The sequence below is a fragment of the Ahaetulla prasina genome, chromosome 7 (genome assembly GCF_028640845.1).
Source record: "Ahaetulla prasina isolate Xishuangbanna chromosome 7, ASM2864084v1, whole genome shotgun sequence".
Lineage (NCBI taxonomy): Eukaryota > Metazoa > Chordata > Lepidosauria > Squamata > Colubridae > Ahaetulla > Ahaetulla prasina.
The window spans coordinates 17,149,634-17,177,610 of NC_080545.1; the positions used below are offsets into that span (position 1 = coordinate 17,149,634).

The window sequence follows — 27,977 nt, forward strand, 5'->3', positions numbered from 1 at the left end:
TTTCCATTAGGATGAAAGATTCAAACCATAGCTCAGTTACCATGCCAATCACTTTTTAAATATTTTGAAATATTAAATAAATGCATGGCGATCCGGTCCGAACTGGGAGCACTTCACCCCTGGCAGAAGGCCATGCTCATGCACGCACACTCACATTTGCGAACCTGTAGGGAAGGTAAGTGAATCCCACCTCTGGTTTGTTTTAGAATCTTGGGCAAACTGAAGTCTAAATTTGCCGATATCTGGCAAAGAATCGAGAGGTTTCTCAAAAGGCAACTATGGAAGGCAGAAACCTCAAGGGAAGGCAGGGCAGTCAGAGGAGTTTCAGTAGGAAAGGTGAAAGTAGTGATTCAGAAAAGTCTTGGCCTCTGCTCTGTCACTGGGCCAAAGAGAACATTTGGGCAAAGAGAGAAATTCCTTCTGTATAAATCTCTTTGAAGGAGCCCAAGTCCTGAAGACATTCCTGCTCTGTCTTACTCCACTTAGTTCCCCCATCCCAGGGCAAATGGTTTTCTAACCATAATGCTCCATGAGCTTTTTTGGAGCCTGATCAGAGGTGGGTTTCAGCAGATTCTGACCAGTTCTGGAGAACCGGTAGTGGAAATTTTAAGTAGTTTGACGAACTGGTAAATACCACCTCTGACTGGCTCCGCCCCCATCTATTCTCTGCCTCTAGAGTCCCAGCTCCCTGATCGGGAGGGAATGGGGATTTTGCAGTATCCTTCCCCTAGAGTGGGGTGGGAATGGAGATTTTACAGTATCCTTCCCCTCCCACGCTCACCAAGCCATGCCCACAGAACCGGTAGTAAAAAATTTTGAAACCCACCACTTAGCCTGAAATATTATGTATGTATGTATGTATGTATGTATGTATCAGTGGTGAAATGTAAAATTTGTTGCTACCGGTTCTGTGGGCGTGGCTTGGTGAGGGGGTAATGTGATTGGGTGGGTGTGGCCAACTTTTTTTTTTACTTTTAAAAACCATTTTTTCTACAACCTCTTCGGCTGAAGAGGTTGTTAAAAAATGCTTTTAAAAGGCTCCTCTGACGATCCCAGCTGAGTTGCCTGATCGTCAGAAGCTTTTCTTTTCTTTTAAAAGCATTTTTCCCTTTAAAAGAAAAAAAAAAGCCTCTGATGACCAGGCAACTCAGCTGGGATCATCAGAGGAGCCTTTTAAAGCATTTTTCTACAACCTCAAAGAGGTTGTAGAAAAAATGCTTTTAAAAGCCTCTGACGATCCCAGCTGAGTTGCCTGGTCATCAGAAGCTTTTTTTTTTACTTTTAAAAGCAGTTTTTCGGCCTAAGAAAAAATGCTTTTAAAAGTTAAAAAAAAAACACCTCTGATGATTGCGCAGCTCAGCTGGGCATGGGGGGGGAGGGATTTTTGCTACCGGTTCTCCGAACCATCCGTCGCCATCACTACTGGATCAGGTGATCCGGTCCAAACCGGGAACATTTCACCCCAGCCTCCGCACCACACCTTCCCCCACAATTGAGAAGACTGAGACAAACCTAATTCATGGCAAGTTAAAAGAAGTGTGCAATCCCATGCGATTAAAAATGATCAATCAACAATTAAAAGATGGAAAGGAGTTGGAGGTTTTCTGAACTACATCTCCTTGTTTCCCTTTCCTAAGAAGCCAAATGGGCACTTTTGTCCTTGGAATACCCTCCTGAGAAGCTGGCTACAAAAAGACGGAAAGTTCCCCAGAGTTCAGCAGTCCTTCTAAAGACCTACTTGCATCTTGAAAGACATCTTCACTCTAATAACTGACGACTGGCAGTTAATGACAGTTCAGCCAGGATGGATAGAGTCACAAAGCCATTAGAATTCCCAAGGTGATGACAGGCCTCTTTTGGAATCCTTCCACAGGTCACCTGCTCTATCTTTTCTACAGACACCAATGCCGGCCAGATGTCTCTAGGTACCTACTAGCCCAAAGGTGTCAAACTGGATTTCTTTGATGGCCAGATCAGCATTGTAGTTCTCCGCCGCGGCGGGAGGGGGAGACAGGATGGATGCCTCCTGCAGCACCCTGATGGTCAAAACGGGGCATGCGAAGGCCTCGTGAGGCTCTCACATGGCCTGTTTTCAGCCTCCCCGGCCTCCAGAAGCACTCTGCCGGCCAAAAACGGGCCATGCGGAGGCAGAGTGCTTCTGTGCTGACACTTATGGATGGGGCTTTGATCACTTGATTGTGGCTATCTTGCTTTTCTGATGCCCCTGGTGACCTCCCCCCCACCCCAGGCTGTTATGACAGAGCAACAAGCCATGACACTTAAAAAAATGTTGAGGTGAAATGTTTAGTCATCGTGTGTGGTCTGACTGACAGAAGAATTGGTTTCCGTAGGCAAGTCTCATCTTGCTGCAACACCAAAGGCTCAAGCATCAAACTCTGTAATAGGTCCAAGGATCCCTCCCCACACATGATCTCCCCGATTCCTGGCACTTCATCTTCTTCCATTTTACAGGACCCCTAAATCTAAATGGGACATTGTGGCTCAGTGGCTAACACACTGAGCTTGTTGATCGAAAGGTCGGCAGTTCAGCGGTTCGAATCCTTAGTGCCGTGTAATGGGGTGAGCTCCCGTTACTTTTCCCAGCTTCTGCCAACCTAGCAGTTCGAAAGCACATAAAAAACGCAAGTAGAAAAATAGGGACCACCTTTGGTGGGAAGGTAACAGCGTTCAGTGCACCTTTGGCGTTGAGTCATGCCGGCCACGTGACCATGGAGAAGTCTACGGACAGCGCTGGCTCTTTGGCTTTGAAACGGAGATGAGCACCGCCCGCTAGAGTCGGGAACGACTAGCATATATGTGCGAGAGGAACCTTTACCTTTACCTTAAATCTAGCTATGAATCGTGCAATAAATAAGCCAATGGCAGTTGCTCTTGCCTGTGCCAGCCAGCCTGTGCCAAGGGGAGTGAACACCTCCAAAGTGCCATGGGTGTCGCCTCCTGCTTGTATAAAACCCTCTGTGGACTTAATATCAGCTTGATTAGAGACACAGACACAGACTCAGTTTCCCCTTTTTTATTTCCCGAATCTCTATTAACATGATTTACTAAGGCAACAATGGGATAGTGGCATTATAATGGCAATTAATGAAGGTGGAACTTTAATTGTACTCTTAAAAAAAAAAAAAAAATTTCCCTAGTTTTTCTTATTGCGATTATCCCTCCAGATGCGGTAATTGAGCAGAAAGGCAAATGATAACCAAGCTATGTATGGATACTGCAACCATGCTGCAGTTTTGTTCACATGATACCAAGCCACCGTTGTAGCCGTTGCTGCTCCTGTAGTGAGAAATAGAACGACCAGCGCCTGAAACAGAAAAATAAAGATGCCGTGAATTAAAAGCAAGAAAGAACAGTGCTATTATTTGTCTTGTCACCATTCTCTCCTAGCAAGTAGCGTTACAGTGATCACTACAGGCTCCCACAATGGTTGAACATTGCTGGGACAAGGGGAGCTGAGACAGTAGCCCAGAGGTTCCCAATCTTTTTCGCCCGCGGCTCCCCCGGAAATCCGACCTGCAACTGCGCATGCGCACCAGACGCCCCAGAAATGGCGCATCAGCGCCAGACCCAGCGGGCGCAGATATTCCGCGGCGCCCCCATGACGATAGCGCGGCTCCCTGGGGAGCCGCGGCTCACACTTTGGGAATCACTGCAGTAGCCAATTCAAGTAAAGGGCCAGTGGGAGGTGATGGGGAGGAATTTGGGAGGCCAGAGAGGCTGCTTGAGGACGTTAGTCACTCATTCATTCTCTCTCACCTCAATCCCAGAATGGTTGTGGGAAAGAATGGAAGAGGCAGTGCTGGCTATGCTGCTTTGAACTCCTGGAGACTCACAAAAGGTGTGTCAATGAGGCAAGAGGGTGTAAAATTGAAAGCCACCTGGAAGCAACCGAAGGATTGAACAGTCATCCTTGTTGCTCTTCTCTGCACTCTTTTCCAGTATCTCAACATCTTTTTTATATTGTGGTTTCCAAAACTGGATGCGGTGTTCCAAGTACCGTGTTTCCCTGAAAATAAGACCCTGTCTTATATTTTTTTTTGAACCCTGAAGTAAGCGCTTGACCTTATTGCCATGCACTCAAAAGCCAGATTGGGCTTATTATCAGGGGATGTCTTATTTTGGGGGAAACGGGGTATGGTTTTACTATGACTTTGCAAATTGGTACTTCATGTACTCTGGATACTATTTCTCTTTTGATGCAGTCTAGGATTGTGTTGGCTTTTTTGGCTGCTGTTGCACACAGTTGGCTCATTTTAAAGTGATTATCCATTAGAACTCCCAAGATGTTGAGACTCTAGAAAGAGTGCAGAGAAGAGCAACAAAGATGGTTAGGGGACTGGAGGCTAAAACATGAAGAATGGTTGCAGGAACTTGGTATGTCTAGTTTAATGAAGGACAGGATAGTAGTGTTCCAATATCTCAGGGGTTGCCACAAAGAAGAGGGAGTCAAGCTATTCTCCAAAGCCCCTGAGGGTAGAACAAGAAGCAATGGGTGGAAACTAATCAAGGACAGAAGCAACTTAGAACTAAGGAGAAATTTCCTGACAGTTAAACAATTAATCAGTGGAAGAACTTGCCTCCAGAATTTGTCAATGCTCCAACACTAGAAGTGTTTAAGAAGATGTTGGATAACCATTTGTCTGAAATGATATAGGGTTTCCTGCCTAAGCAGGGGGTTGGACTAGAAGACCTCCAAGGTCCCTTCCAACTCTCCTATTCTATTCTAGATCCCTCTCAGAGTTACTGTTGAGCCAGGTTTCCCTAAGAAAAACAGGAGAAGACATTTTTAAAAAAAAAAATCATACCTGCATGTTGCATGAATGTTGAATCTACCTGGTTGGCTGACTGTAACTTTCGGGAAGCCTAAAGATTATTTAGGCATGACTATGGTAGACAAGACAATGTATTTTAAAAGATGGGTTTTCCATAACCCCTGATGGTGAACCTATGGCACGTGTGCCAAAGGTGGCACTCAGAATCCTCTCTGTGGGCATGCATGCCTTGGCCAGCTGCTATTTTGGTTTCTGGTGCATGCATGCACACTGGCCAGCTGATCTTGGCGTGTGCCTGAGCCCCAGAAATCCAAAGACCAGCTGGCTGGTGCGCATCTGTGCGCCAGAAACACATGCGCAGCAGCCAGCTGGTCTTCAGGTTTCAAGGGCTTTGTGCATGTGAAGATGATTGGCCTGTGCACATGCGTGTGCTGGAAATCAGACGACCAGGTGGCCGGTGCACGCATATAAGGGCCTCTAAAGGCCACATAAGGGCCTCTGGTGGCTCAAGGGCCTCTGGTGGCTCAACAGACTAAGTCTGTCTGTTATTAACACAGCTGCTTGCAATTACTGCAAGTCCAAGTCCCACCAGGCCCAAGGTTGACTCAGCCTTCCATCCTTTATAAGGTAGGTAAAATGAGGACCCAGATTGTTGGGGGCAATAAAGTTGACTTTGTATATAATATACAAATGGATGAAGACTATTGCTTAACACATTGTAAGCCTCCCTGAGTCTTTGGAGAAGGGCGGGATATAAATTCAAATTAAAAAAAAATATGCACCAGCCAGCTGGTCTTCAAGTTTTTGGGGCTCTGGCATGCGTGCACATTCCAGTTTGGGCACTCAGTGCTGAAAAGTTTCGCCATCACTGCCATAACCATTCCTTAGTATACAGAACATATTTGGCATTATTAGTAGCGTTTGAAAAAAATTGAGTGATGGTCCAGAAGGTAGGTAGGTAGGTTTGTTTGTTTCTTTATTTATAAAAGGAAACTCGGTTTTCCCAAGCTCTGCAATAAATAGGACATATTGTGGCACATAAATTATTGTTGTATTGTCCTGAAAACACCCCCGCACAGCTCAAGGTTCCTATGGCCAATGACATGTACAGTGTGCATATATAACTTACCAGTCCTATTTTGTGTTGTCCAAAGAAGGTAGGAGTCCATGACCAGTTTAAGGCTAACTGCCCCACATACAGTCCCAGCGGAGCAAAGGACCTTTCATTGAAACCTCCCAAGTCCCTCCATACTAAGTAAGATCCATATCTATAAGGATAGAAGATACAGTCAGAAAATAAACCAGCCATGGGGATTTTTTAAGACCAACAACAAACTTGCAGTTTAAATCTGTGCATTTACAATACTGAAATCATTTGGCATATATGTCAAAGAGATATTTTCATTTTTTGTCTACAACTCATTAGAAAAATACTGGTATCATATTTCTTCTCCAGCATCACAATCTTCAAACTCAATTTTGTTCCTGCATATACAGTAGTCTTGCAATTTGCATAATAATCAAGTTAATCAAGGACATGGCATTTTCCTGGGGCTCTCCATGGAGTCTAAGCCCTGGGATTTCTTTGATTTTCCGGTTAACCACTAATTAAGCCCGACCATGATTATTTTTTCAAGTTCAGCTAAGAACAAAGGCCATCCTCAAATCAAACTCAACTGGTCCTTGTAGAAACCTGTCCAGGCAGCCATACGAAACTCATTTCCCACAATTTCCCATCTAGTTAGTAGTTTTCCCTCCAATATTAAATAAAACTAGCCCATTTAAGATTTTTGAGATGCTCTCAGCTGAACCAGGATTTAATTTGGGTAGGGTGAGAAGCGCATTATCTACGATTTCAGCTAAATATAGAAACTGAAAAATAGAAAGAGCCTTTTGAACCGGGAAGGATGTCCCCTAAAATGTGGCCTTGATGCAAAGATTACAAATTAATCTACAAATACAGTAAAGGGAGATATCCTATCTAAAAAAGAATGCAATTAATTCTCTTTTAGATGACACTATTTCTGGTTTTTTTCCCTTCAGATGGTGCTGAAAGATCATTCTAAGACAGAAGCAACCACTTTAAGAAATGAAGAAATATTTCCTCCGTTCCAATTTCAAACCCTAAGGTTTTCAGATAGGATTGACAAAAAAATCCTTCTTGAAACTCCTAGCCTTCAGGGGTTGTTGGTTAATACTTGAATGGGAGATTACAATCCTTATGATTTATATTGATATTGATTGTTTCCTGATTGCTTATTTGTACCCTATGACTATCATTAAGTGTTGTATCTTAGCATTCTTGATGAACATATCTTTTCTTTTGTGTACACTGAGAGCATATGCACCAAGACAAATTCCTTGTGTGTCTTTGGCCAATAAAAAATTCTATTCTATTCTAGTCTAGTCTAGTCTAGTCTAGTCTATAGCAGGAAATCCCAGGACTTTAGACTAGACTGCCACAAAACTTCCAAGCAAGCAGCTTGGATATATCCATTAAATCAGCAAAAGTTGGATTGTAACCAGGGGTGGGCTGCTGGGGGTTCGCAGCGGTTCGGGAGAACCTCTAGCTAAAATTTTGTGCAGTTCGGAGAACTCCCAAATCCCACTCCTGGCTGGCCCTGCTGGCCCCAGCCACCCCACCCTGCCCCTCCCAGGAGTCCCCACACGGACCATTTTGGATGCAGGTAAGTGCAGGGTGCACATGGAGGCTCAGGGAGGGCGAAAGACGGGCCTACTGGAATTTCGGGAAGGCCGGAAATGGGCCCGTTTCTGGCCTCCAGAGAGCCTGGGAAGGCCGTTTTCACCTTCCCGGAGGCTCGAGGAAAAACGCCTCCCCCTGCCATGGTGCAGGAGGTCGATTAGGCCATACCCACCCAACAACAGGGCAGAGAACCCCTTGCTAAAATTTTTGAAGCCTACCCCTGAGTTTATCTCAAAGGGTAAGGAAATACAGTAAGGAAATAATTTGCATGTGTGTTTAAGGAAGGACCTGTGACAGGGCTTACCCAAAAATAAAGTGTGGGGGGGAAAAATGAAACAAAACATAGTAACAATCCTTAAAATTTGAAAATTAACATCAGAAGGGGCAACAGAAAGCAATAATGATGCAAAGAACTTAAAGGGAAACAAAAACCAAAATGCCTGGCACTGAAAAGAAGTTCAAAGTGAGTCCTTGGGATGAGGCATCCTGTGACCCAAATAAACTGTCATTTGGGTCTCCTGAGCATCTGGGCAAGAAAACATTTCACGAGAAGAGTCCTCCACTCCTCTGCTCGCTACGCCGCCTTCGGTTTGACCTAAGCATAGAACATAAAATCATCTGCTACCATGTCCTACCTGTCAATGACTACTTCAGCTTCAACCACAACAATACACGAGCAAATAATAGATACAGACTCAAGATAAACCGCTCCAAACTCGATTGCAGAAAATATGACTTCAGCAACAGAGTGGTCAACACCTGGAATGCACCACCTGACTCTGCGGTTTCTTCCCCAAACCCCCATAACTTTAACCTTAAGAATAGAATAGAATAGAATAGAATTTTTATTGGCCAAGTGTGATTGGACACACAAGGAATTTGTCTATTAAGATTGTCTACTGTCGACCTCACCCCATTCCTAAGAGGTCTGTTAAGGGCGTGCATAAGCGCACCAGCGTGCCTACCATCCCTGTCCTAATGTTCCCTTTTTATTCATATCCATGTATTTCATGTGTTCATAATCATGTTTATACTTATATCTGTAATCTTATATATGCTTGGCAAATAAATAAATAGAATAATTAAAACACAATTAAAACACATGGGCGGAAAAATTATTGACAATTATCTGACTCCAAACTATTCAGGATGCCACACTTCCCCAATGTGAGAATTTAATATTGTAATTACTTGTTTTCTCCTTGAGTGTTAATTTAGCCCTTGGTGAGTCTTCAGGACAGGTGTCTCCAACCTTGGCAACTTTAAGACTTTTGGACTTCAACTCCCAGAATTCCTCAACCAGCAAAGCTGGCTGAGGAATTCTGGGAGCTGAAGTCCACAAGTCTTAAAGTTGCCAAGATTGGAGACCCCTGTCCTAGAGTATCTACTAGGCTGACCTACAAATTTGTTTAATTGAGTAATTAAATGAATAGCAGCAGCTTCAACTGACCTCAATATCAGTTAAAAGCCATCTACTTTTACTCCCTGGGCTGATCTCAAGTTAACTACATGGACAGAATTTTGAGAGATTCACCATCACAGACAAATTGGCCTGCAATTGACCAAACAAAGAAAATGCTTACCCCATTGTCGTATATAAAATTCCCCACACAGGTCCAAACACCCAGTTTGGTGGACGCCAGGGTGGCAGTTTCAAAGATTTATACCACTTCATTTCCCTCTTGACTATCGAGGCCAATAAAAACCCCCCTACATTAGGCAAGATGGTGAAGCCGGTAGCTGGGATCCAAGATGAAACCACTTCCATTATGGCTCCTGAAATGAAGGCACATAGAAAATTGAATGAAAATTGATTTTGCAAAATGTACAGTTTCAAAAAAGCCAGGAAAACAGCACATTTAAGGAAGACTTAGAATCTGTTTTAACAAAAGCATCATTGCCTAAGCCCTGGGCCAGCAGGATGTCTAGAGCAGGGGTGTCAAAGTCGCATCGTCAAAGCAGAACAGAACAGAACAGAACAACAGAACAGAACAGAACAGCTTTGCTGGCTGAGGAACTCTGGCAGTTGAAGTCCACAAGTCTTAAAAGAGCCAGATTTGCAGACCCCTGACCTATAGCAATGTCATTCCTTTTCCTTTTATATTAACCTGAACACATTTCATAAGGTTTTCACCCTTACAGCTTTTTTGCAGGGGGAGCATTTCTGTAGAGGTGTAGTTATTGCTTACGTATAATGCAACTCCACCTCCTCGTTAGGTGTGTTTCTTTTGAACATTTTAAATCCTTCTAGGTGTACTGTACATTCCAGACATGGGTTTAATCCTACCAAGTTTCTGTAAGAGCAACCACTTGCCTTTGTGTACTAGGATTCAAGTTCGCTGTTTCTTCCTCATACTCTTGAGCATTATTTTATAGGCAACCGAGTCCTTTTTGACTGACCCTGTATCGGCTTAGGTCCAAAAAATTGATCTCCCTTCCAGTCCAGTTGTACTTTGAAGCCCTAAGGATAAACTGAGCCAGCTGATTTCCAAAAACATTCCTCCCAGTTCTTGTGAGGTGTAGTCCATCCCCTACCAGAAGACCCTGAGGCAGGTATTGTAGACTATAGGAATCCAAAATTATCTAGTTGGCACCAACTCCTAAGCCAGTGGTTTACTTCAAATGCTCTGGGTTCCCTCATTAATTGCCTTCTTTTTGTTGGGAGTACAAATAAAAACACTACCTGTGCTCCCATCTCTGTGGCATTCATACCTAGTTGCTCATAGTCTCTTGATATTAGTTTGCATTTGTTACATATATAATTAGCGTCTTCTATGGGTATGAATACATACATGGCACATATTTTGCAGACTACATGCGATAGACAGTTTCCCATGATTATGTGTTTTTCCATGAGTATGCTATTCTTATTGTAAATGTTCCCAGTAGTTCCAAGGCAGGGGCCATTTTTTCTTTTAAAATTTGGATTAATGCAGGGTTTAATTAATTATTAGCTCTATGAAGTAAGATCACCGCAGACAGGGATTGCAGCCAAGAAATTAAAAGATGTTTGCTCCTGGGGAGGAAAGCTATGCAAAGCATACTAAAAAGCAGAGACAGCACTCTGCCAACAAAGGTGCGTATAGTCAAGGCTAAGGTGTTACCTTAGGTGTTCCCTGTTGCATTGTATGACTGTGAAAGTTAGACCATAAGAAAGGCTGAGTGCTAAAGAATTGAAGCCTTTGAACTCTGCCGCTGGAGAAGATTTCTGCAAGTCCCTTGGACTGCAAGGTGATCAAACCTAGAGGAGATCAACCCTGACTGCTCTTTAGAAGGCCAGATCCTAAAGAGGAAACTCAAATACTCTGGACACCTAATGAGAAGGAAGGACTCACTGGAGAAGAGCCTAATGCTGGGAACGGTTGAGGGCAAAAGAAGAACGGGACGACAGAGAATGAGGTGGCTGGATGGAGTCACTGAAGCAGTAGGTGTGAGCTTAAATGGACTCCAGAGGATGGTAGAGGACAGGAAGGCCTGGAGGAACGTTGTCCAAGGGGTCGCGAAGGGTCGAACATGACTTCCCAACTAACAACAACAACAACAACAACAACATATGAAGTGAAAACTGTTTAATGGCCTATTTGCCAATGGCTGAATGGGATGCAAAGATGTAATTCTCAATTAGGGTTGAGCAGAAGAACCAAGATGCATTGTAGCTTTATCCTTTTCCGGAGCATGGATTTGAGTAGATGGTTATTCAGCACCAGCACAAATCCTTTATGTTGTGGTCTTACTAGAAAGCTGGTAAGATAGTTTGTTAAACCCCTTTTACCATTTAAAAAAATTTGATTGAAATAGTTACAGAATAAGACAAGTCCTTGGATACCTGCAGATTTTGATCTGTTTTAATGAAAAGGAATTTCGGTACAGGAGTCTACCAGTTACTTTCGGCTTTCGTTAGCTTGGATCATACCTCCAATTGCTGCCTTTCGTGTTCCATAATTCAACAATTCAGGGAGTAAAATATGGACTTTACCTTTATAAAGAGTCGAATGGGCAGAAAAATTGGGAAATTAGTTTTCCCCATTTTCTCCCGATCAGCTGAGACTCAGGAGGCAGAGAATAGATGGAGCCAGGGCCAGTCAGAATTTCCGCTACCGGTTCTCTGAATTATTCAAAATTTCCGCTACCGGTTCTCTGAATTATTCAAAATTTCCGCTACCGGTTCTCCAGAACTGGTCAGAACCTGCTGAAACCCACCTCTGAGTACCACCTCTTACAGCTGGCAACAACTAGCGGAGAAAAAAAGGCTCCTTGTCCTCTTTTTCTTCTCATATTTATGTGTGTATAAATATATATATAAGAAATAAAGCTTTCTAATAATCTATGCATTTAATTTATTTACATCTTTAAAATGGCTTTTTAAAGACATTATTGTATTCCCCTCCTACAGTAGACCAATCGCTCAAACTTGTAAAATTATACAAATTGCATCTTTGCACTGAATAGCCCAAACCAAAGCAGGCATGGATTCATTTTACTTCAAGAGTTGTGTGCAGCAAGAGTCCCGTCCCCAACCTGTGGGCCATGGCCCACTACTGGGCCAAGGCCTATTCACAACTGGGCACATAGCCCAACTCATGGGAGCATACAGGAACTCACGGCTCCACTCACGTGAGTGTTGTGGGCGCTTGGGGCCTCACTTGTGTGAGCATCATGGGCACTCATGGACCCACTTGCGTGAGCAATGGGTGTTCTTGCGTGCACACGCGCCTGCCTCTCCCACAAAACTGTCCCCTCCTTCTCCCCGCTCCAGGCTGCCAACCCGGAAAGGTTGGGGAACTCTGGTGTAAAGTAACCTGGCTGGTCTCAAAAAAGTAGGAAAATCACCAGGTTCTAGGTTAGACCAGGAAGTTGAAAAAAACATCCCAGGAGAAGGCAATGGCAAAAATGCTGTCTTGTTGTCTAAGAACTGACCCTGTAGTTAGAAGCCGGTTTATATTCTAGTACTTTGCTGAGCTCACGATAATAGCTTCCTGAAAAAGAAAATGATTGAATATGCTAGGTGAGCCCAGTCCTTGACAGGAATAAATGCTCAGGGTTGCCTTGAGGTATCTGGAACTGTTGCAGTTGCACCTGGGCGATTTGTGTTCTAGTTGTTAGAAAAAGTTTCTGACAACCAGGGTGTGCCTAACGTATTATTTTTATTAAGGCCCCAGCTCCCCTTGAGGAAGTTTCATTAAAGGCTGGAGTGAAGAGCCATATTTTGCTTTTCTTTAAAGAGGTATATCCCTTACTCCTAAGAGACGTGGTGGTTCAGTGACTAAGATGCTGAGCTTGTCAATCGAAAGGTCGGCAGTTCAGCGGTTTCGAATCCCTAATGCCAAAACAAGTCTTAAAGTGACCAAGGTTGGAGACCCCTGTTTTAAAGGATCTGATCCTGCCTATTATTTTTCAAAATAAAAGTGTCTGTTGTCTATTAATTTGTAGCTCTCAGTAGCAAACAAACTAAACAAGCAAAATGACTACTACTCTTACTTCTCATTACAATGTTACCATTTTTTTCTGAGTGACTTGCAGAAAGCATTGACTTTCCTCTTTATATCTCTGGTGATTTTATGCATTACAAACACTGGTGCAGAGGTAAAAATCGGGATGAGACAACTTGATGCAGAAGATTAACTGCTTGTCAAAATGTCTCCATAGTACATTGCTGCCCATTGTGCTTCACAACTCATTTAAGCCTGTATTAAATGTAATCCTAGATTTTTCTACCAACCTCAATACAAATTGATCAGCCATGGTAATTATTTAATTTTTAAAAGTTTCCTGGCAGTGTGGGAATTTCAACATTACATTTCAGTTATGTTAAGAAGTCTGGTCTTTGGCCAGTGCCTGAAATTCAGCAAGCCAATTTCTACTCCCTAAGCCAGGCAGAGGCAGCCTCATGAAAAGCCACTGCTTTCTCTGGATAACCTAGACTACTGACTTTCTGACTGAATGGGCCCTATGGAAATTTTTAAATAATTCCCAAAGATTTGACTTTTTGAACAATTAAAACCTTAACATTACTTTAAGTCAACCATACACAAGCGTTCTATTTTAACCCATCCAGAGAAAGCAAGAGATTTATAATAAATTGCTTGAAAAGAAAAAAGGAAAAAAAGAAAGAGAGAACAGAACAATCCAGCTCTTTGCTTCTGTCTAGGTAGTGTCGTGTCCCACTCCTCCTCTGACGGCCGGGTTGGGGAAGTCTGTATCAAGCGTGGCCACAAAGCCTCTGCAGCTTTGCCAAAGTTCTGTCAGAGTTCTCAGGGCAGGCAGGAGTCCAAGATATGACTTCAGCAATCCAGATTAGACTTTGCCTGACTCAAAGAATGCCAGAAAGCAGATCCTTTATATAGGCCATGGGGTGTGGCTCCATGACTCAGCACTTATCCAGGTCTTCCCCTCCCTTCCTTTTGTTGACATCGCCTCTCCATTCTCCAGAAGTGTGGATCCCTCCACCCTCCAGCTGCCGGCAATTCCAGCTCGTGACTGGCTTCCTGCTCCTCATGTTCACATGCTGTGAGGGAGGGGTTTATTTGCTCGGTCTGTCTGGGCATGGTGCCAGGACTGGGGGCTGGAGTCATGCCAGGCCATTCATCTTGCTCCGTCTGTCCGGGCATGGTGCCAGGACTGGAGACTGGAGGCATGCCAGGCTGTTCATCTGCACTATCAGTCCCTGGCTGAGGTAACAGGAGATGAGAGGGGCCTGGCTGCGGAGAAGGGGGCGGGCGAGGCACAACAGGTAGCAAATCCAGGGGATTAATCAATACATTAGTAAAAGTGTTTAGAATGTTTGCCAATCTGCCAATTTCCAGTTGGAGATCGGTTAGCATATGTATAAAATCTCCTACGTTGCTTTCCTTGTAATTTACCTAGTCTTGTTCACGTACTGATGGAAATTATATGTCATTATCTTTTTTCCTAGTGGTCTCCCATCTAGATACTAATTAACAACATACAGTATTCAGTCTTTTAAAGACTATCTTGAGTCAACCTTTTCAGTGATTTCATGGACATGCTCCTGGAGCTTTCTTGGAACCATAAAGAAAAGATTTGCCAGTGCCTGCCTTCTGAAGTTTTTTCAACTTCTCGGTTTAGCCCTTGGAGTGGTGATCTCCCATCCCAGCACCAGGCAGGTATCACCTTCCTTAGTGTATTTAGAACAGCTAAGGCTGAGGTTATGGTCTTCTCGATACCCAGGAAAAAAACACGGGCCTTTGGAAAACACTGTGTTGTGCCTCGCTCACCCCCCTCTCCGCAGCTGTGCCCCTCTCATCTCCTGTTATCTCAGCCAGAGATGGATAATGAAGACGAACGGCCTGGCATGCCTCCAGCCCCCAGTCCTGGCACCATGCCCGGACAGACCGAACAAGACGAATGGCCTGGCATGCCTTCAGCCCCCAGTCCTGGCACCATGCCTGGACAAACTGAGCAAATAAACCCCTCCCCCAACATGAGGAGTATGAAGCCAGTCATGAGCTGGAATTGCCGGCAACTGGAGGGTGGAGGGATCCACGCTTCCGGAGAATGGAGAGGCGATGTCAGCAAAAGGAAGGGAGGGGCAGGCCTGGATAAGTGCTGAGTCATGGAGCCACACCCCATGGCCTATATAAAGGATCTGCTTTCTGGCATTCTTTGAGTCAGGCAAAGTTTAATTTGGATTGCTGAAGTCACATCTTGGACTCCTGCCTGCCCTGAGAACTCTGACAGAACTTTGGCAAAGCTGCAGAAGCTTTGTGGCCATGCTTGATACAGACTTCCCCGACCTGGTCGTCAGAGGAGGAGTGGGACACGACACACTGCAAATTCAGAATCTCTGCACACTTCTCTACTTTCCAAACCAAGAGAACGAAATAAGCTCTGTTTAGGAAGTTTATTTAAGGTTCTAGTGGAAAGTATTCAGCCTGCAATTTCTGCCCCCTATTGTAGTCGCTTATTTTCTAATAAAGCTGGTTGTAGAAGCCTCTATGAGACACATGGTTATGACATATATAGGTCTGTTGCTATTTGTCTGTCAAGAAGAGCTTGACAGCTGGCTAGGCAAAACTACCTTTCGTGGGTTTCAGTGCCTGGAAGCACTGAACTTCCCTAAAAGAAGTTAGGTTCGTCTCCCCAAAAACCCCACTGATAAAGGGGTCCTTTTTCTTCATCCCCATTGCTTTTTATGTGACCATCTTAAACGGCTAATCTAGAGTATTTCTCAGCTAATCACCACCTGGGCACATAATACAGATAAAGAGTACCTTTTCTGGGCCCTGGAGAGTTACAGGTATGTGTAAGCACTTCCTAAAATACACAGCAAATGTGGACACACAGCCCCTAGGAAACAATTGAACGAGCAACTGGAGGATTCCAGGATCCTTGGGCAGATTGAAAGGAGACTTTCTCCCGCTTCTTTTTAGTTGGCCAAACTTTTGAAGTCTTTTTTGATTGAGAAACGTGGGCAGGCACACCCCCATCTTCCACCAGGAGGAAAATAGCTTACCTGGCATAGCTGCCACGCTCCTCCAAGTCACGGCCGAAGGAAATGAATGCCTCTCCTACAAGCAGTTCGGAAAAATTGGGGTGTGGTTTGGAATGCCCCACATATATACAGGGGCCGGTCGCTAGAAGCTACACCCTTGCACTGGGGCGGTGCTGCCATTATTGCATTATTTTTAATCAAATCTAATGAAGTGCGTTCTAAATATTACTAGGTAAGCCATAAGTCACTAAATATTTGCTGTAATTTATAAGTCATAAATTAAGATCAACTGGGATTCTAACTAAAGAAGTTAAAACACTCTCTCCCATTGTCTACACAGTACAGTATAGAAACCTCTAATTCTTTATTCCACTTGTCTCTTAACACTTGCATATCAAATTGCTTTGTGACTATAGAAACCTGTATGTTTTTTTTTTAGTTTTAAAAATAAAACAACTCAGAAGGCCATATGAATGACTTTAGATCTTCTGCATTGCTACCTGGAAAAATATAGAGACACGCTTTCAAGGTTGATCTGAGCTTAATGAGAGTCTTTTGCAAAGCTGTGCCCATGAAATCTGGCTACAGCTTGATCAGCTTGTCCGGAACTCCCAGAGCTGTAGGCTAGATTAGGAAACTGAACCACATCAAACAGCTTTCTTGGAAACAACATGGTTGTATGATCAAGTTTCACTTGATAGATTTTTTTTTCCACTTCAATTCCATCAACTTGCACTCAAGTTGATTAAATGGACGAATGGTTACTATCTTGGCTTGTTCTTCGCCAGTCTGCAGCTCTTCCAAGAGCATTCCAGTGATTTCTCTGGTTCAACAAATCCACAGGCTTCCATCTTCCTCAACTTGCCAAACGTAGGCAGTTTTCTAATATATCAACTGCTTGCATGTGTGTCCAAAGTACAAGTTTCTATTTGCTTCAAGGGAGGAGCCAATCTTTCCTTGGTTGCTTATCCAAAGGTTGCATTCTTTATGCTTAGTCATAAAATTCAGCTGAATGGCTTACAGCCAAACCAGCGGTGAAATCCAGCCAGATCTATCCGGATCGCGCAAATTGGTAGGGCCGATGGCGGGAGGCTCTGTCCACCTACCAGGACGTCATTATGTCCCATTTCTGACCTTCTGCGCATGTGCAGGAGGCTCTGCACATGTGCAGAAGAGGTGCGCACGCTCACATTTCCGAACCAGTAGTGAAGGTAAGTGCATTTCACCACTGAGCCAGCCCCACCACCAGCTAATGGGGTTTGTATTACTGAGGGATGAACCGGAATCCCCAGTTTTGGTTTTCATCCAACTGTGCCAGTTCACCTATGCTAGTAAAAGAACTTTGAAAGATGTTGGTTTTGGAGTCTTTTCTGCAGGAGGAGTTTTCTGGAACGCTGACACTCAATCTACCTCACAGGTTGCTTTTGTGGAGGAAAAGAGGAAGCAGGAGTTTAGTACCGATAGTACTCAACTTACAACAATTCATTTAGTGACTGTTCAAAGTTATGTCACTGGAAAAAGTTAACTTATTTATTTATTTTATTGATCACATTTGTATACCGCCCTATCTCCCGAGGGACTCAGGGTGGTTAACAGGCATATAAAAAGGACATATAAATACAGATTAAAACACAAATAAAAAACTTATTCTAACCAGCCTGATTACCAAAACCAATTAAAATCAATATAAAATTTAAAATTTCAAAAATTTAAAAATCTAAAAAACCTAGTCCAGTCCTGCGCACCTAAATAAGTGTGTTTTAAGCTCACGACGGAAGGTTCTAAGGTCCGAGAGTTGGCGAAGTCCTGGGGGGAGCTCGTTCCAGAGGGCGGGAGCCCCCACAGAGAAGGCCCTTCCCCTGGGCGTCGCCAGACGGCACTGCCTAGCTGACGGCACCCTGAGGAGTCCCTCTCTGTGAGAGCGCACGGGTCGGTGAGAGGTATTCGGTAGCAGAAGGCGGTCCCGTAAATAGCCCGGCCCTATGCCATGGAGCGCTTTAAAGGTGGTCACCAACACCTTGAAGCGCACCCGGAAGGCCACAGGTAGCCAGGTATGACCATTTTTCACAACCTTTGTAGCATCCCCATGATCACGTGATCAAAATTCAGATGCTTGGCAACTTGGTTCACACTTATGACCATTGCTGTGTCCCAAAGTCATGCGATATCCCCTTTTGCAACAAGCAAAGTCAATGGGGAAGCCAGATTCACTTAACACCCTTAATTTGCTAACTTAACAACTGCAGTGATTCACTTAACAACTGTGGCAAGAAAGGTTGTAAAATGGGGCAACGCTCACTTAACAAATGTCTTTTGGGCCTCCCACCAATCCTGCTACCATCACTTTGCTCCTCTCTGACTCAGTTTACTTCAATAGCTGGTCATACACATGCTGTCTTTTATGTTATCAAGGCCAATGGAAGAAGTTTGAAGCACAAGAGGAGACAGAAGAAGGAACGGAGAATTATTACTCCTGAAAGGCAGAATTATCCCATCGCTCAAACTCCAGCAAGTCAAATTTGCGTTGCCTTGAGTTGGCTTTGCCACATGCCAGGATCCGAGAGAAAGAAATCAGGGGCAAAGAATGAAAAGTCAAGCAAGATGCCCCATGCCCACAAATAATTGTGCAAGTCCTTCAGCGCCTCAGAGCAACCTATTCTTCCCACATCCTCCTGGGGAGTCTATGACAACTCGCTAAAATCAACTTGTCACAGCCAAACCATCATGGCCAACATGACACAGCCAACTCGCTACAGCAGGGGTCCTCAACCTTGGCAACTTTAAGCCTGGCGGACTTCAACTCCCAGAATTTCCCAGCCAGCAAAGCTGGCTGAGGAATTCTGGCAGTTGAAGTCCATAAGTCATAAAGTTGCCAAGGTTTGAGACCAATGGTGGGTTGCCCCCGGTTCGGTCCGGTTCTTGTGAACCGGTAGTAAAATCGACTGGAGGCTCCGCCCACACACCCAGACATCATTATGGTCAATCTGAGCAGAAGTGCGCGCGATCCCGTTGCGAACCGGTAGTAAAAGTAAGTAGAACCCACTCATGTTGGAGACTCCAGTGCTACAAGACAAGACACCAGGGGATCAGTGGTGGGTTGCCCCCTGGTTTGGACCGGTTCACAAGAACCGGTAGTAAAACTGGTGGGCGGCTCTGCCCACTGACCCAGATATCATCATAGACGATCTGTGCATGCGCAGACGTTTGGCCCGCACACAAGCAAAGCAAGCACGTGCATATGATCCCATTGTAAACCTGTAGTAAAGGTAAATAGAACCCACCCCTGCATGGGACAACTTGCTGATGGAGAAGAGTTACACTAATATCCAAGAAAATAGCAATAGCGAAAGCAGTTAGGCTTATATACTGCTTCATAGTGCTTTTACAGCCCTCTCCAAGCGGTTTACAGAGTCAGCAGATGGTCCCCAACAATAATCCAATGCAGGGGTCTCCAACCCTGGTCCCTTTAAGACTTGTGGACTTCAACTCCCAGAGTCCCTCAGCTCTGGGAACTCTGGGAGTTGAAGTCCACAAGTCTTAAAGGGACCAAGGTTGGAGACCCCTGGACTAAATAAAATGTGAATGGCAAAAATTAAAATATTTTAAAAAAAATTTTTTTAAAAAATAATTCAGTTGAATTGTCCAGGGCAGCGAGTTATCCTGTGGCGAATTGGCTGTGGAGAGTTGCCCCATCCTAAGGCCTCCCCACCCCCACCCCCAGGCCTAGAAGCTTCGCCAGGAGGCGTCGACACTGCGCTTGCGCCGGGAGTGACGTCACGCTTTTTGGGTGGAGCCGCGGAACCTCGGTTCCCGGCAAAGCGGGAACCTTTTTCATTAATCTTTTTTTTTTAACGGACGTTTTTTTATTTTTTAAACGGGGCCTAGTCTAGGAAAGCAAGGGTTGCCGTAGCAACCGCCGGGCCTTGTCGCGATCCGCTTGCGCGGGACCAGCATGGCGGTGCGGCTGGCTCCGCGCCTCTGGCTCGGCCGGGTGCCATTCACTCCGCTGCCCGGAGGAGGCGGAGGGGTTGCCGGCGTGCAGGAGCTCTTGGAAAACGCCACCGTCGAAGTGGACGAGAAGACGCGGAAGGCGCAGCGCGCCGCCCCCGAGGAAACCTCCGTTCTGCTTTTCCCCGGCCAGGGCAGCCAGTTCGTGGGAATGGGACGAGGGCTGCTGCGGTATCCCAACGTGCGGGAGCTTTTCCGCGTGGCCGAGGCCGTGCTCGGATACGACCTGTGGAGCCTCTGCCAGGACGGCCCCAGCGCCCGGCTGGACCGCACCGTGCACAGCCAGCCCGCCGTCTTCGTCTGTTCTTTGGCGGCCGTGGAGAAGCTGCACCATCAGCAGCCCTGGGTGAGGAAGGCTCTCTGTGCGGGCTGGACTGGATGACCTCTGAGTTCCCTTTCCAGTTTTAGGATTTGGAGCTGTTCGATGGAGTTTTTTTTTTAAAAAAAAATGACGTATTGCGGGATTCAAAGAGCGTTGTTCTCCCAAAATCCACCCCTGCAGCGGTTATCCCGTAAAAGTAGGGGATCCAAATGAATTTTTTCCTGTGGGAGGTACAATGAAGCCTTTGGCACCTTATAATAATCTCTTGTTGCCACATTTATGGTCCCGCCTAAAATCGGGAGCCTCCCTTGCAAAAGGGTGTGAAACGGCTTAATTTCTTTCTGGGGCTGAACTGGTAAACTCCGAAGAGGCAGATGAGACTTAACTTGGATCCGAGCTGTTTGACTGGGGAATATCGATCAAAAAAATTTTTTGTTTTTTTTTTAAAAGCCTAAAGTCGAACATTGCCATCCAAGAGAGAAGCTGCAGCATTTGGAAAATAAGCCAGGTGAAGTGGTTGAAAGAGACCTCAGCAAGGTCTCCCTCAATTGCAGAAAACCAAACTCAATTGCAGAAAATATGACTTTAGTAATAGAGTTGTTAATGCCTGGAATGCACTATCAGACTCTGTGGTCTCATCCCAAAATCCCCAAAACTTTAACCTAAGACTCGCCCCATTCCTAAGAGGTCTGTAAGGGCACCATAAGAGCACCAGCGTACCTACCGTTCCTGTCCTAATGTTCCCTTTAATTGTATTCACTTTATGTATTCAATTCAAGCTTATACTTATATATATTATCTAGTATGTCCTCGACAAAATAAATAAAAATAAAATAAAATAAGTGTTCCCTCTGGAAACAGACTAACATATTATGTAAAGGTCAGCCTGAGAAACTTAACTCACGTTGCTGGAATATATTTATTCTTTCACCATCTTTTAACAGGTGCCAAAAGAAACCAGGATTTTAAAAACCTTTCAAAACTATATGGCACCACCCTGATTTCTTAAAAATTGCAACATAAAAGCTTGAGAGACTTACAGGTAGTTTTTTGCACCGCTTGCTCAGCGACCATTCAGTTTCCACAGCCTTGAATAAGGAGCGCTTAGGATGGGTCCGTGTAGTTGTAACTACCGCAACGTCCCCAGGATCATGTGGTTGTAACTCAGGCAGTTGCAAAACAGTTTGCAATTACAATGCAGTATCCAGAGTCACGTGATTATGCTTGCCCATTTGTGATTGAGGGTGGAATGTAAAATGTTTGTGGGGAAATGTAAACAAGGAAGTTGGCAGGAGATTGATAATTACATGGCTTTGGGAGGCTGCTGTGACTCTGGGAAAGTCACACTTTTACAACTCTGTTGATCGGTGAAAGTTGAAACTCTCAATTATAATTGTTAAATATCTGTATACGATAAACAGATTTAAACCGCTTGCAGAAGAGCTGTGATTATTTGGGTTTATCTGGGTTTATTTATTCACCTGCCGGTTTGTAAAATGTATAAATCTGCAATTTTAGAAAAGAAAATACTAGCCCCAATCACATATTTTACTAGGCAGTGCTTAAGTGAGACAATATTCAATCTGAGAATCTTTTGAGTTCAGAGCTGAACATTCTCTTTATAATAGCAAAGCTCATTCCTTAGTGTTTTAAGATTATGCAATCTTGATAGTTACAAATCAGCTTGATTCTTTTCAGTTTAGAATTTTTTAGAAATTATACAGTTTAGTTTTCAGAATACATGAGATCCTAGGTGCTCTCTGAGCTTGAACTTTTCTTGCAGATGTTTCCTTACAAATTACATGATGTCATCAGTGTACTTCTGAACATATTTTCAAAAGTGATTTAAAAAATTTTTTTTACAGGTTGTTGAGAGCTGTGTTGCTGCTGCTGGATTCAGCATTGGAGAATATGCTGCCCTTGTTTTTGCAGGAGCCATAGATTACGCAGAAGGTATAAAGCAAGTATCAATATACAGAAATGTTTTATTTTTCCTTGTTATAACAATGTTTGTTCAACTTAGAGCTACACAAGCCTAAAAAAATATGTGCATTAAAGGAATGCACATTAGGAATAAAAATTCCTCATGAGGAATAAAAAAATTCATTATAATTCTCCTAAAATACAAAAATATGCGACTAAAAAAATTATTGATTAGCAAAAATAAAAAGAGGTGGCAGAATGAGGGAGGTGGTAACAATAGTATACATTATACCCTTAGGCAACAGTATCAAGAGGGTATTGGAACTCCCATATTCTTGCCAGGTTACACATCTATTGTTTAATATATCTGTGATATATTTGTTGATTCACGTATTTCTGTTTGTTCATTTTACAAATTGATGAAATACAACAATCCTGAGTTTACTTTTTCCGAGAACTTCAAAATGGAATTTCTTATTTACTAAAGTTAAATAAGATTATGATTACTTTTGTTGAAGTATTTTGTTGCTTATAATTACTTTTGTTCAAATGGGAAACTTATTGCAGAGTTTGTTTCGATAAAAGAAGCAGATGTAGAAGTGCCTCTTTGAAGCACAGGAATTATAGTTCATAGACCTTACACATGGAACTTTGCTTACATTTGGTATACTTGAAATATGTTATATATGCACTCATTTTCAGTACAGTTGTGCAGTTTTTTAAAAAAAATTGAATATATATTTGTTAATATATTTAAAACACTGATCTTCAAAAGCAGTTCTTGTGAAATTTTAAATTTAAAGAATCAAGTGAAATATTTTGTGCAGGTTTGTTGTAAAAAGTAATTCAGGCTGGATATTCTACTTAATTATGGTCTACGGTAATCCATGGTGTAAGCTTTTAAACAGTAAACCTATTCATCTTCTGCTTCATGTCTTCTCATTGCTTGGCTTTATTCGTCTCCGAAATTCAGTTGCATTTTGAAGTAAAGATACATTTCTTTCACTGTCTGTTTTGCTCAGTCAGAAGTTATGCCTGCAAGGCCTTCTTTTAATTCCTGTGTTTATTTGTCAAATCCTAACTGGGTGAATAGAAAACTATAACTTATGCAGGCCGACATTATTTCAAATCATAATTTCAACTTCCTTTACCATGATTTGGTTTTCTTAAGTGGTCTCTATGTGCAATAAGGGTATTCAGGCAACATTTATGTTGGGGCTACCAGATGAAACAGGGTCAGTATCCTTGCAGAACAACTTCCTCAGTGTTTTGAAGAAAGATCCTTTGGTTGCGCCAACATTTTTTTTTTTTTTTTGCAAAATATCTTTGAAATGCTTTGCACAGCTGCAGCAATTGATAACCAAAGTGAAAGTATGTGAGGGAAATATGGCATCGATAGAAATGTGAACAAAACTTATTTCCTGTGTTAGGGAGTTTGATTAGGTGGTCTTTAAGATTCTTTACATTCCTTACTTACTATGATTTTGGGATGGGAGACCCTTTACTTATATTGAACAGTGGAACAACTTGCCTACAGAAGTTGTGGGTGCTTCCTCCCTGGAGATTTTTAAAGAAGAGACTCGACAGTCACTTGTCTGAAATGATATAGGGCAGTGTTGGCGAATCTTTTTGGCACTGAGTGCCGAAACAGGAGTCCGTGCGTGCGGGAGCACCAGAAACCAGAAAAGCAGTTACTCTGCGCGCATGCGTGCACCGGTCACCTGGTCTTCCGGTTTCAGGCGCACATGCGCGTGCGAAGACCAGGTGGCCGACACGCATGCATGCAACGGAAACTGGAAGCTCAGCTTCCCGGCGCATGCATGCGCGCCAGGGAGCTGGTCTTCCGGTTTCCAGCGCTACCCAGCATGCGAAGACCAGCTAGCCAGCGCGCGTGTGCATGCCGGAACCCAGAAAAGCAATGGGTGACGGCTGGCGTGCCCGGAGAGATGGCTCTGTGTGCCACTTCTGGCCCGCGTGCCATAGGTTTGCCATCTCGGGTATAGGGTCTCCTGCTTGAGCAAGGGGGTTGGACTAGAAGACCTCCAAGGTCCCTTCCAGCTCTACTCTGATAGATTGATTATTGATTTTCCTTTAATTATATTTAGTTTCCTTGGATCTTTCTTCCCAAAGAAGAAAGCATGACTTGGAACCCTCCAACTTACGCTGCACTTGTGTATCCCAAAGATACTTTATCCCGCAAAAGGCAACTGTACTTTCTTGTTGTTTGTCCTTGAAAATGTGTTCTGTTCTGAACTTCTTGGATGAAAAGTGAAATGTTTTCCAACCCCCCCCCCCCCCCAAACCCAAGAATGTTCTGTTGCCTTTTGGAAAAAACACTTTTGGGACAGCGATGACTTGGATGATAGAGAATCTCCATAGACACTGGGCTTGAACACTTGGTGGCTGACTTTGAGGTGATGTGCCAAAGGGTGAATTAGCAATATGTCAGGCCTGGAAACCATACTAGACTTTAGGGTTCCAGACGCTGCCACATTTTTCCCCTGAGGGGAGGAAGGGGGGTTGAGGGGTATGGCAACATTCTTCAAGCGGTCAAGGTCGGATGGTGTTCACATCTGCAGGAAGAGTGGCAAGAAGATATTCGAATGAACTGGAAGAACATGGGACCATGTGACCATCAAAGGGGTCAGGGGAGTGGGACTCTTGGGGTTTGTATAACTGGGAAAAGAATCCGGAAATTCAGTTTTGGAATTTCACTCATCGTGTGCCAGTTTCCTCATGCTAGTAAAGAACTCTGGAAAACAATGGCTTCTGAGTTTTTTTTATGCAGAAGAGGTTTTTCTGGAACCTTGACATAATATACATTACAAAAAGTTGTATCTGTTTCAAATACAGAACATTTGGCTCATGTGGAAATACGTAAAGTATACTGAGCCTTAATAGAGCTGTACAGATGTTACAGTGTAGGCAACTGTAATCCCATATCTTCTGCATGAGAATTCTGTGGTAGCCAAATGTGACATGAAAAGGATTCCCCAGAGATTTGAAAGTTGGTAATTTCCAGCACTTTCCTTTATAAGAACCACTACGTTGTTATTAAGATGTTTTTTCACTATCGTATAAAGATGCAATTTTTAAAAACATATTGATGTCAATTTTAAAAACTACTTACCCATTTTTAAATACCCTGTTCTATTTACCAGATATATAGAGTGTTGTTTCATACTGATGCTGTAAAAAACATCACTATTTAAATTCATAATATATTACATACATTTTTGTGAAATCATTACATAACGATCAATACAATATAGAAGAAATAACATAAGATTATATCATCTGCTTTTCTCTCCCAATGACCACAGTAGCGGGTCCTTGTAGTAGTTGTGACTGTGTAAATGTATTTTAGGTTTGCTACTCCTACAGCCATTTTTGCTCTGTAGCAACAATCTCAAATATCTATAGAGATATTTTTTCTTTTCCGTAGCCCTGTATGCTGTCAAGACACGGGCTGAAGCCATGCAAGAGGCCTCTGAAGTCACACCAAGCGGGATGCTCTCTGTTATTGGCCGAAGAGATTCAGATTATAAAACTGCTTGTTTGGAAGCTCGTGAATACTGCAAGACTTTGGGCATAGAAGATCCTGTATGTGAAGTTTCAAACTACTTGTTTCCAGACAGCAGAGTCATTGCAGGACACTTACAGGTACTATTAAAACAATTGTAGTTGATGGTGTAAAGATAACCGGGAGAACAAGTCATCTTCCCCAGCCTGAGATGCTCTAATTGCATTAATTACTAATTGCAATAATAATTACTGCAACTAATATAATATATATATGCAGGTAGTCCTCGACTTACTACAGTTCACAGTGATTGTTCGGTTACGAGAGCACTGAAAAAGGTGACTTATGACTATTGTTCACACTTATGACCATCGCAGTGTCCCCATGGTCATGTGATTTACATTTGGATGCTTGGCAAGTAGTTCATATTTAGGACAGTTGCAGTGCCCGAGGGCCATGTGATCACCTTTTGTGACCTTCTGACAATCAAAGTCAATGGGGAAGCAAGATTCATTAACAACCGTGTTACTAATTTAACAACTGCAGTGATACACTTAACAAATGTGGCAAGATAAGTCGTAAAATGGGGCCAAACTCACTTAACAAATTTCTCTGCACCATCTCCCTGCATCAATGGCAATAGCACTTAGACTTATATACCGCTTCACAGTGCTTTATAGCCCTCTAAGCTGTTTTCAGAGTCAGCATATTGCCCCCAACAATCTGGGTCCTCATTTTACTGACGTCGGAAGGATGGAAGGCTGAGTCAACCTTGAGCCTGGTGAGATTCGAACTGCCAAATTGCAGGCAGCCGGCAGTCAACAGAAGTAGCCTGCAATACTGCATTCTAACCGCTGTGCTGCCACGGCTCCTGTTCAGCCAACCAGCATTCCAGACTTCCAAGCGATGGTACCCACTTACCTGCCTGCAGCACTGCCCTGCTTGCCTGCTGCCTCTTCCCAAGACTTGGTGATGTGAGGCGCTCAGTTGCGGTCAGCCTTTGTGGTCCTAGGGTTTCACTGACAATCAGGACTGTTAGAATTGCCAGCAATAGGAGATGCAGTCTCATGACATCATGCATCACAAAGTATCCAAAAGGCAGCCTGCAACATGTTTTTTTGTTCTGATGGTGAATGTAAGTTAAGACTTCCATATTTCTGGCTTAATTTGTAGTGCTTGTACTACTATTGATCAGTTGCATGCTTCTAAAACATCTTTTGTTGTTGTTTTTCCTTGGATCACGTTTCATCAGCATGCAGATGTTTATTCAGAATTCTTTAAAAAGTGAAGTATACTAAAGCAGTTCCAGGTGAGTGAAATAATTCTTTTTTTCTTTTTTTAATCTTAGGCTCTGGAATTTTTACTGAAAAATTCAAGGAAGTTCTCATTTGCACGTGTTAAAATGCTACCTGTGAGTGGTGCTTTTCATACCCGACTGATGAAATCAGCAATGCAACCTTTATCCGAAGCTCTTGAATCAATCAGCTTCCAACAACCCCTCATCCCTGTCTATTCAAATGTGGATAGCAAGAAATACAGGCAGCCGGAAAAGATTCGGCATTGTTTAGTGGAACAATTGGTTTCGCCAGTGAAATGGGAACAAATAATGCACACAATCTATGAAAGGAATAAAGGGAAAAAGTTTCCTTATACATATGAAGTGGGACCTGGAAAACAGTTAGGTGCAATTCTAAGAAGTTGCAATTTAAAGGCTTCAAAATATTATAGTAATATTGATGTTTCTGAAGATGAAACAAATGAAGAAACGTAGCGATTCTTGCAAGAAATGGGAAGTAATTTGCTGCCTGCATAACCTCTTTGCACAGGTTTATTGTCATGCCTGGAACGAAAGTATTCTCCATTGTATTTTTGAGCCTTTCGTCAAATTAACGTATTTGCCTGTGAGTGCCTTACATGTATTTGGTATGTACCTATCTAACAGGCCTAATCCCCTTCACCTTAGTTGTCCTGGTGACACAAGCGAATAATATAAAACTACATTTGCAGTGTGCTTGACCTAATGGAGCCTTTTCTTCCACCTGAGGACAATGCAAGTGTATGTATGACAACACCGGTATGTAGGATAGTCTGGTTGCACTCCTTTGCCAATCCAGAACTAGTTTCACAAGGTTCTGTCTGTAGTGTGGCTTCCTGACCTGTATAGTTCATGAGGATAATGAGCATGTATTCTGGCATTCCCATTTTTCTGAGCATATTCCACAGATTGACACAATAAAAAGATCTTTCTATAA

The 27,977-nt window shown here is 43.4% G+C and overlaps 2 protein-coding genes across 3 annotated transcripts; one reads left to right on the forward strand and one right to left on the reverse strand.

Annotated features, from left to right (window-relative positions):
- Positions 1 to 3,019: 3,019 nt before the first annotated feature.
- TSPO (translocator protein) lies at positions 3,020 to 21,477 on the reverse strand. Of its 2 annotated transcripts, none has more exons than XM_058191900.1 (4): positions 21,320 to 21,477; positions 9,081 to 9,273; positions 5,923 to 6,061; positions 3,020 to 3,325 (listed from the first exon to the last, which is right to left on the reverse strand). In XM_058191900.1, exons 2-4 carry the CDS (start codon positions 9,263 to 9,265, stop codon positions 3,155 to 3,157), a joined length of 495 nt encoding a protein of 164 aa, XP_058047883.1. In that variant the 5' UTR covers positions 9,266 to 9,273; positions 21,320 to 21,477; the 3' UTR covers positions 3,020 to 3,154. The 2 variants fall into 2 exon arrangements, with proteins under 2 accessions (XP_058047883.1, XP_058047882.1); XM_058191899.1 differs by lacking the exon at positions 21,320 to 21,477 and adding an exon at positions 15,971 to 16,100.
- Positions 19,685 to 27,977, forward strand: MCAT (malonyl-CoA-acyl carrier protein transacylase). Its single transcript, XM_058191898.1, has 4 exons — positions 19,685 to 20,303; positions 22,145 to 22,232; positions 25,648 to 25,865; positions 27,074 to 27,977. Exons 1-4 carry the CDS (start codon positions 19,902 to 19,904, stop codon positions 27,494 to 27,496), a joined length of 1,131 nt encoding a protein of 376 aa, XP_058047881.1. The 5' UTR covers positions 19,685 to 19,901; the 3' UTR covers positions 27,497 to 27,977.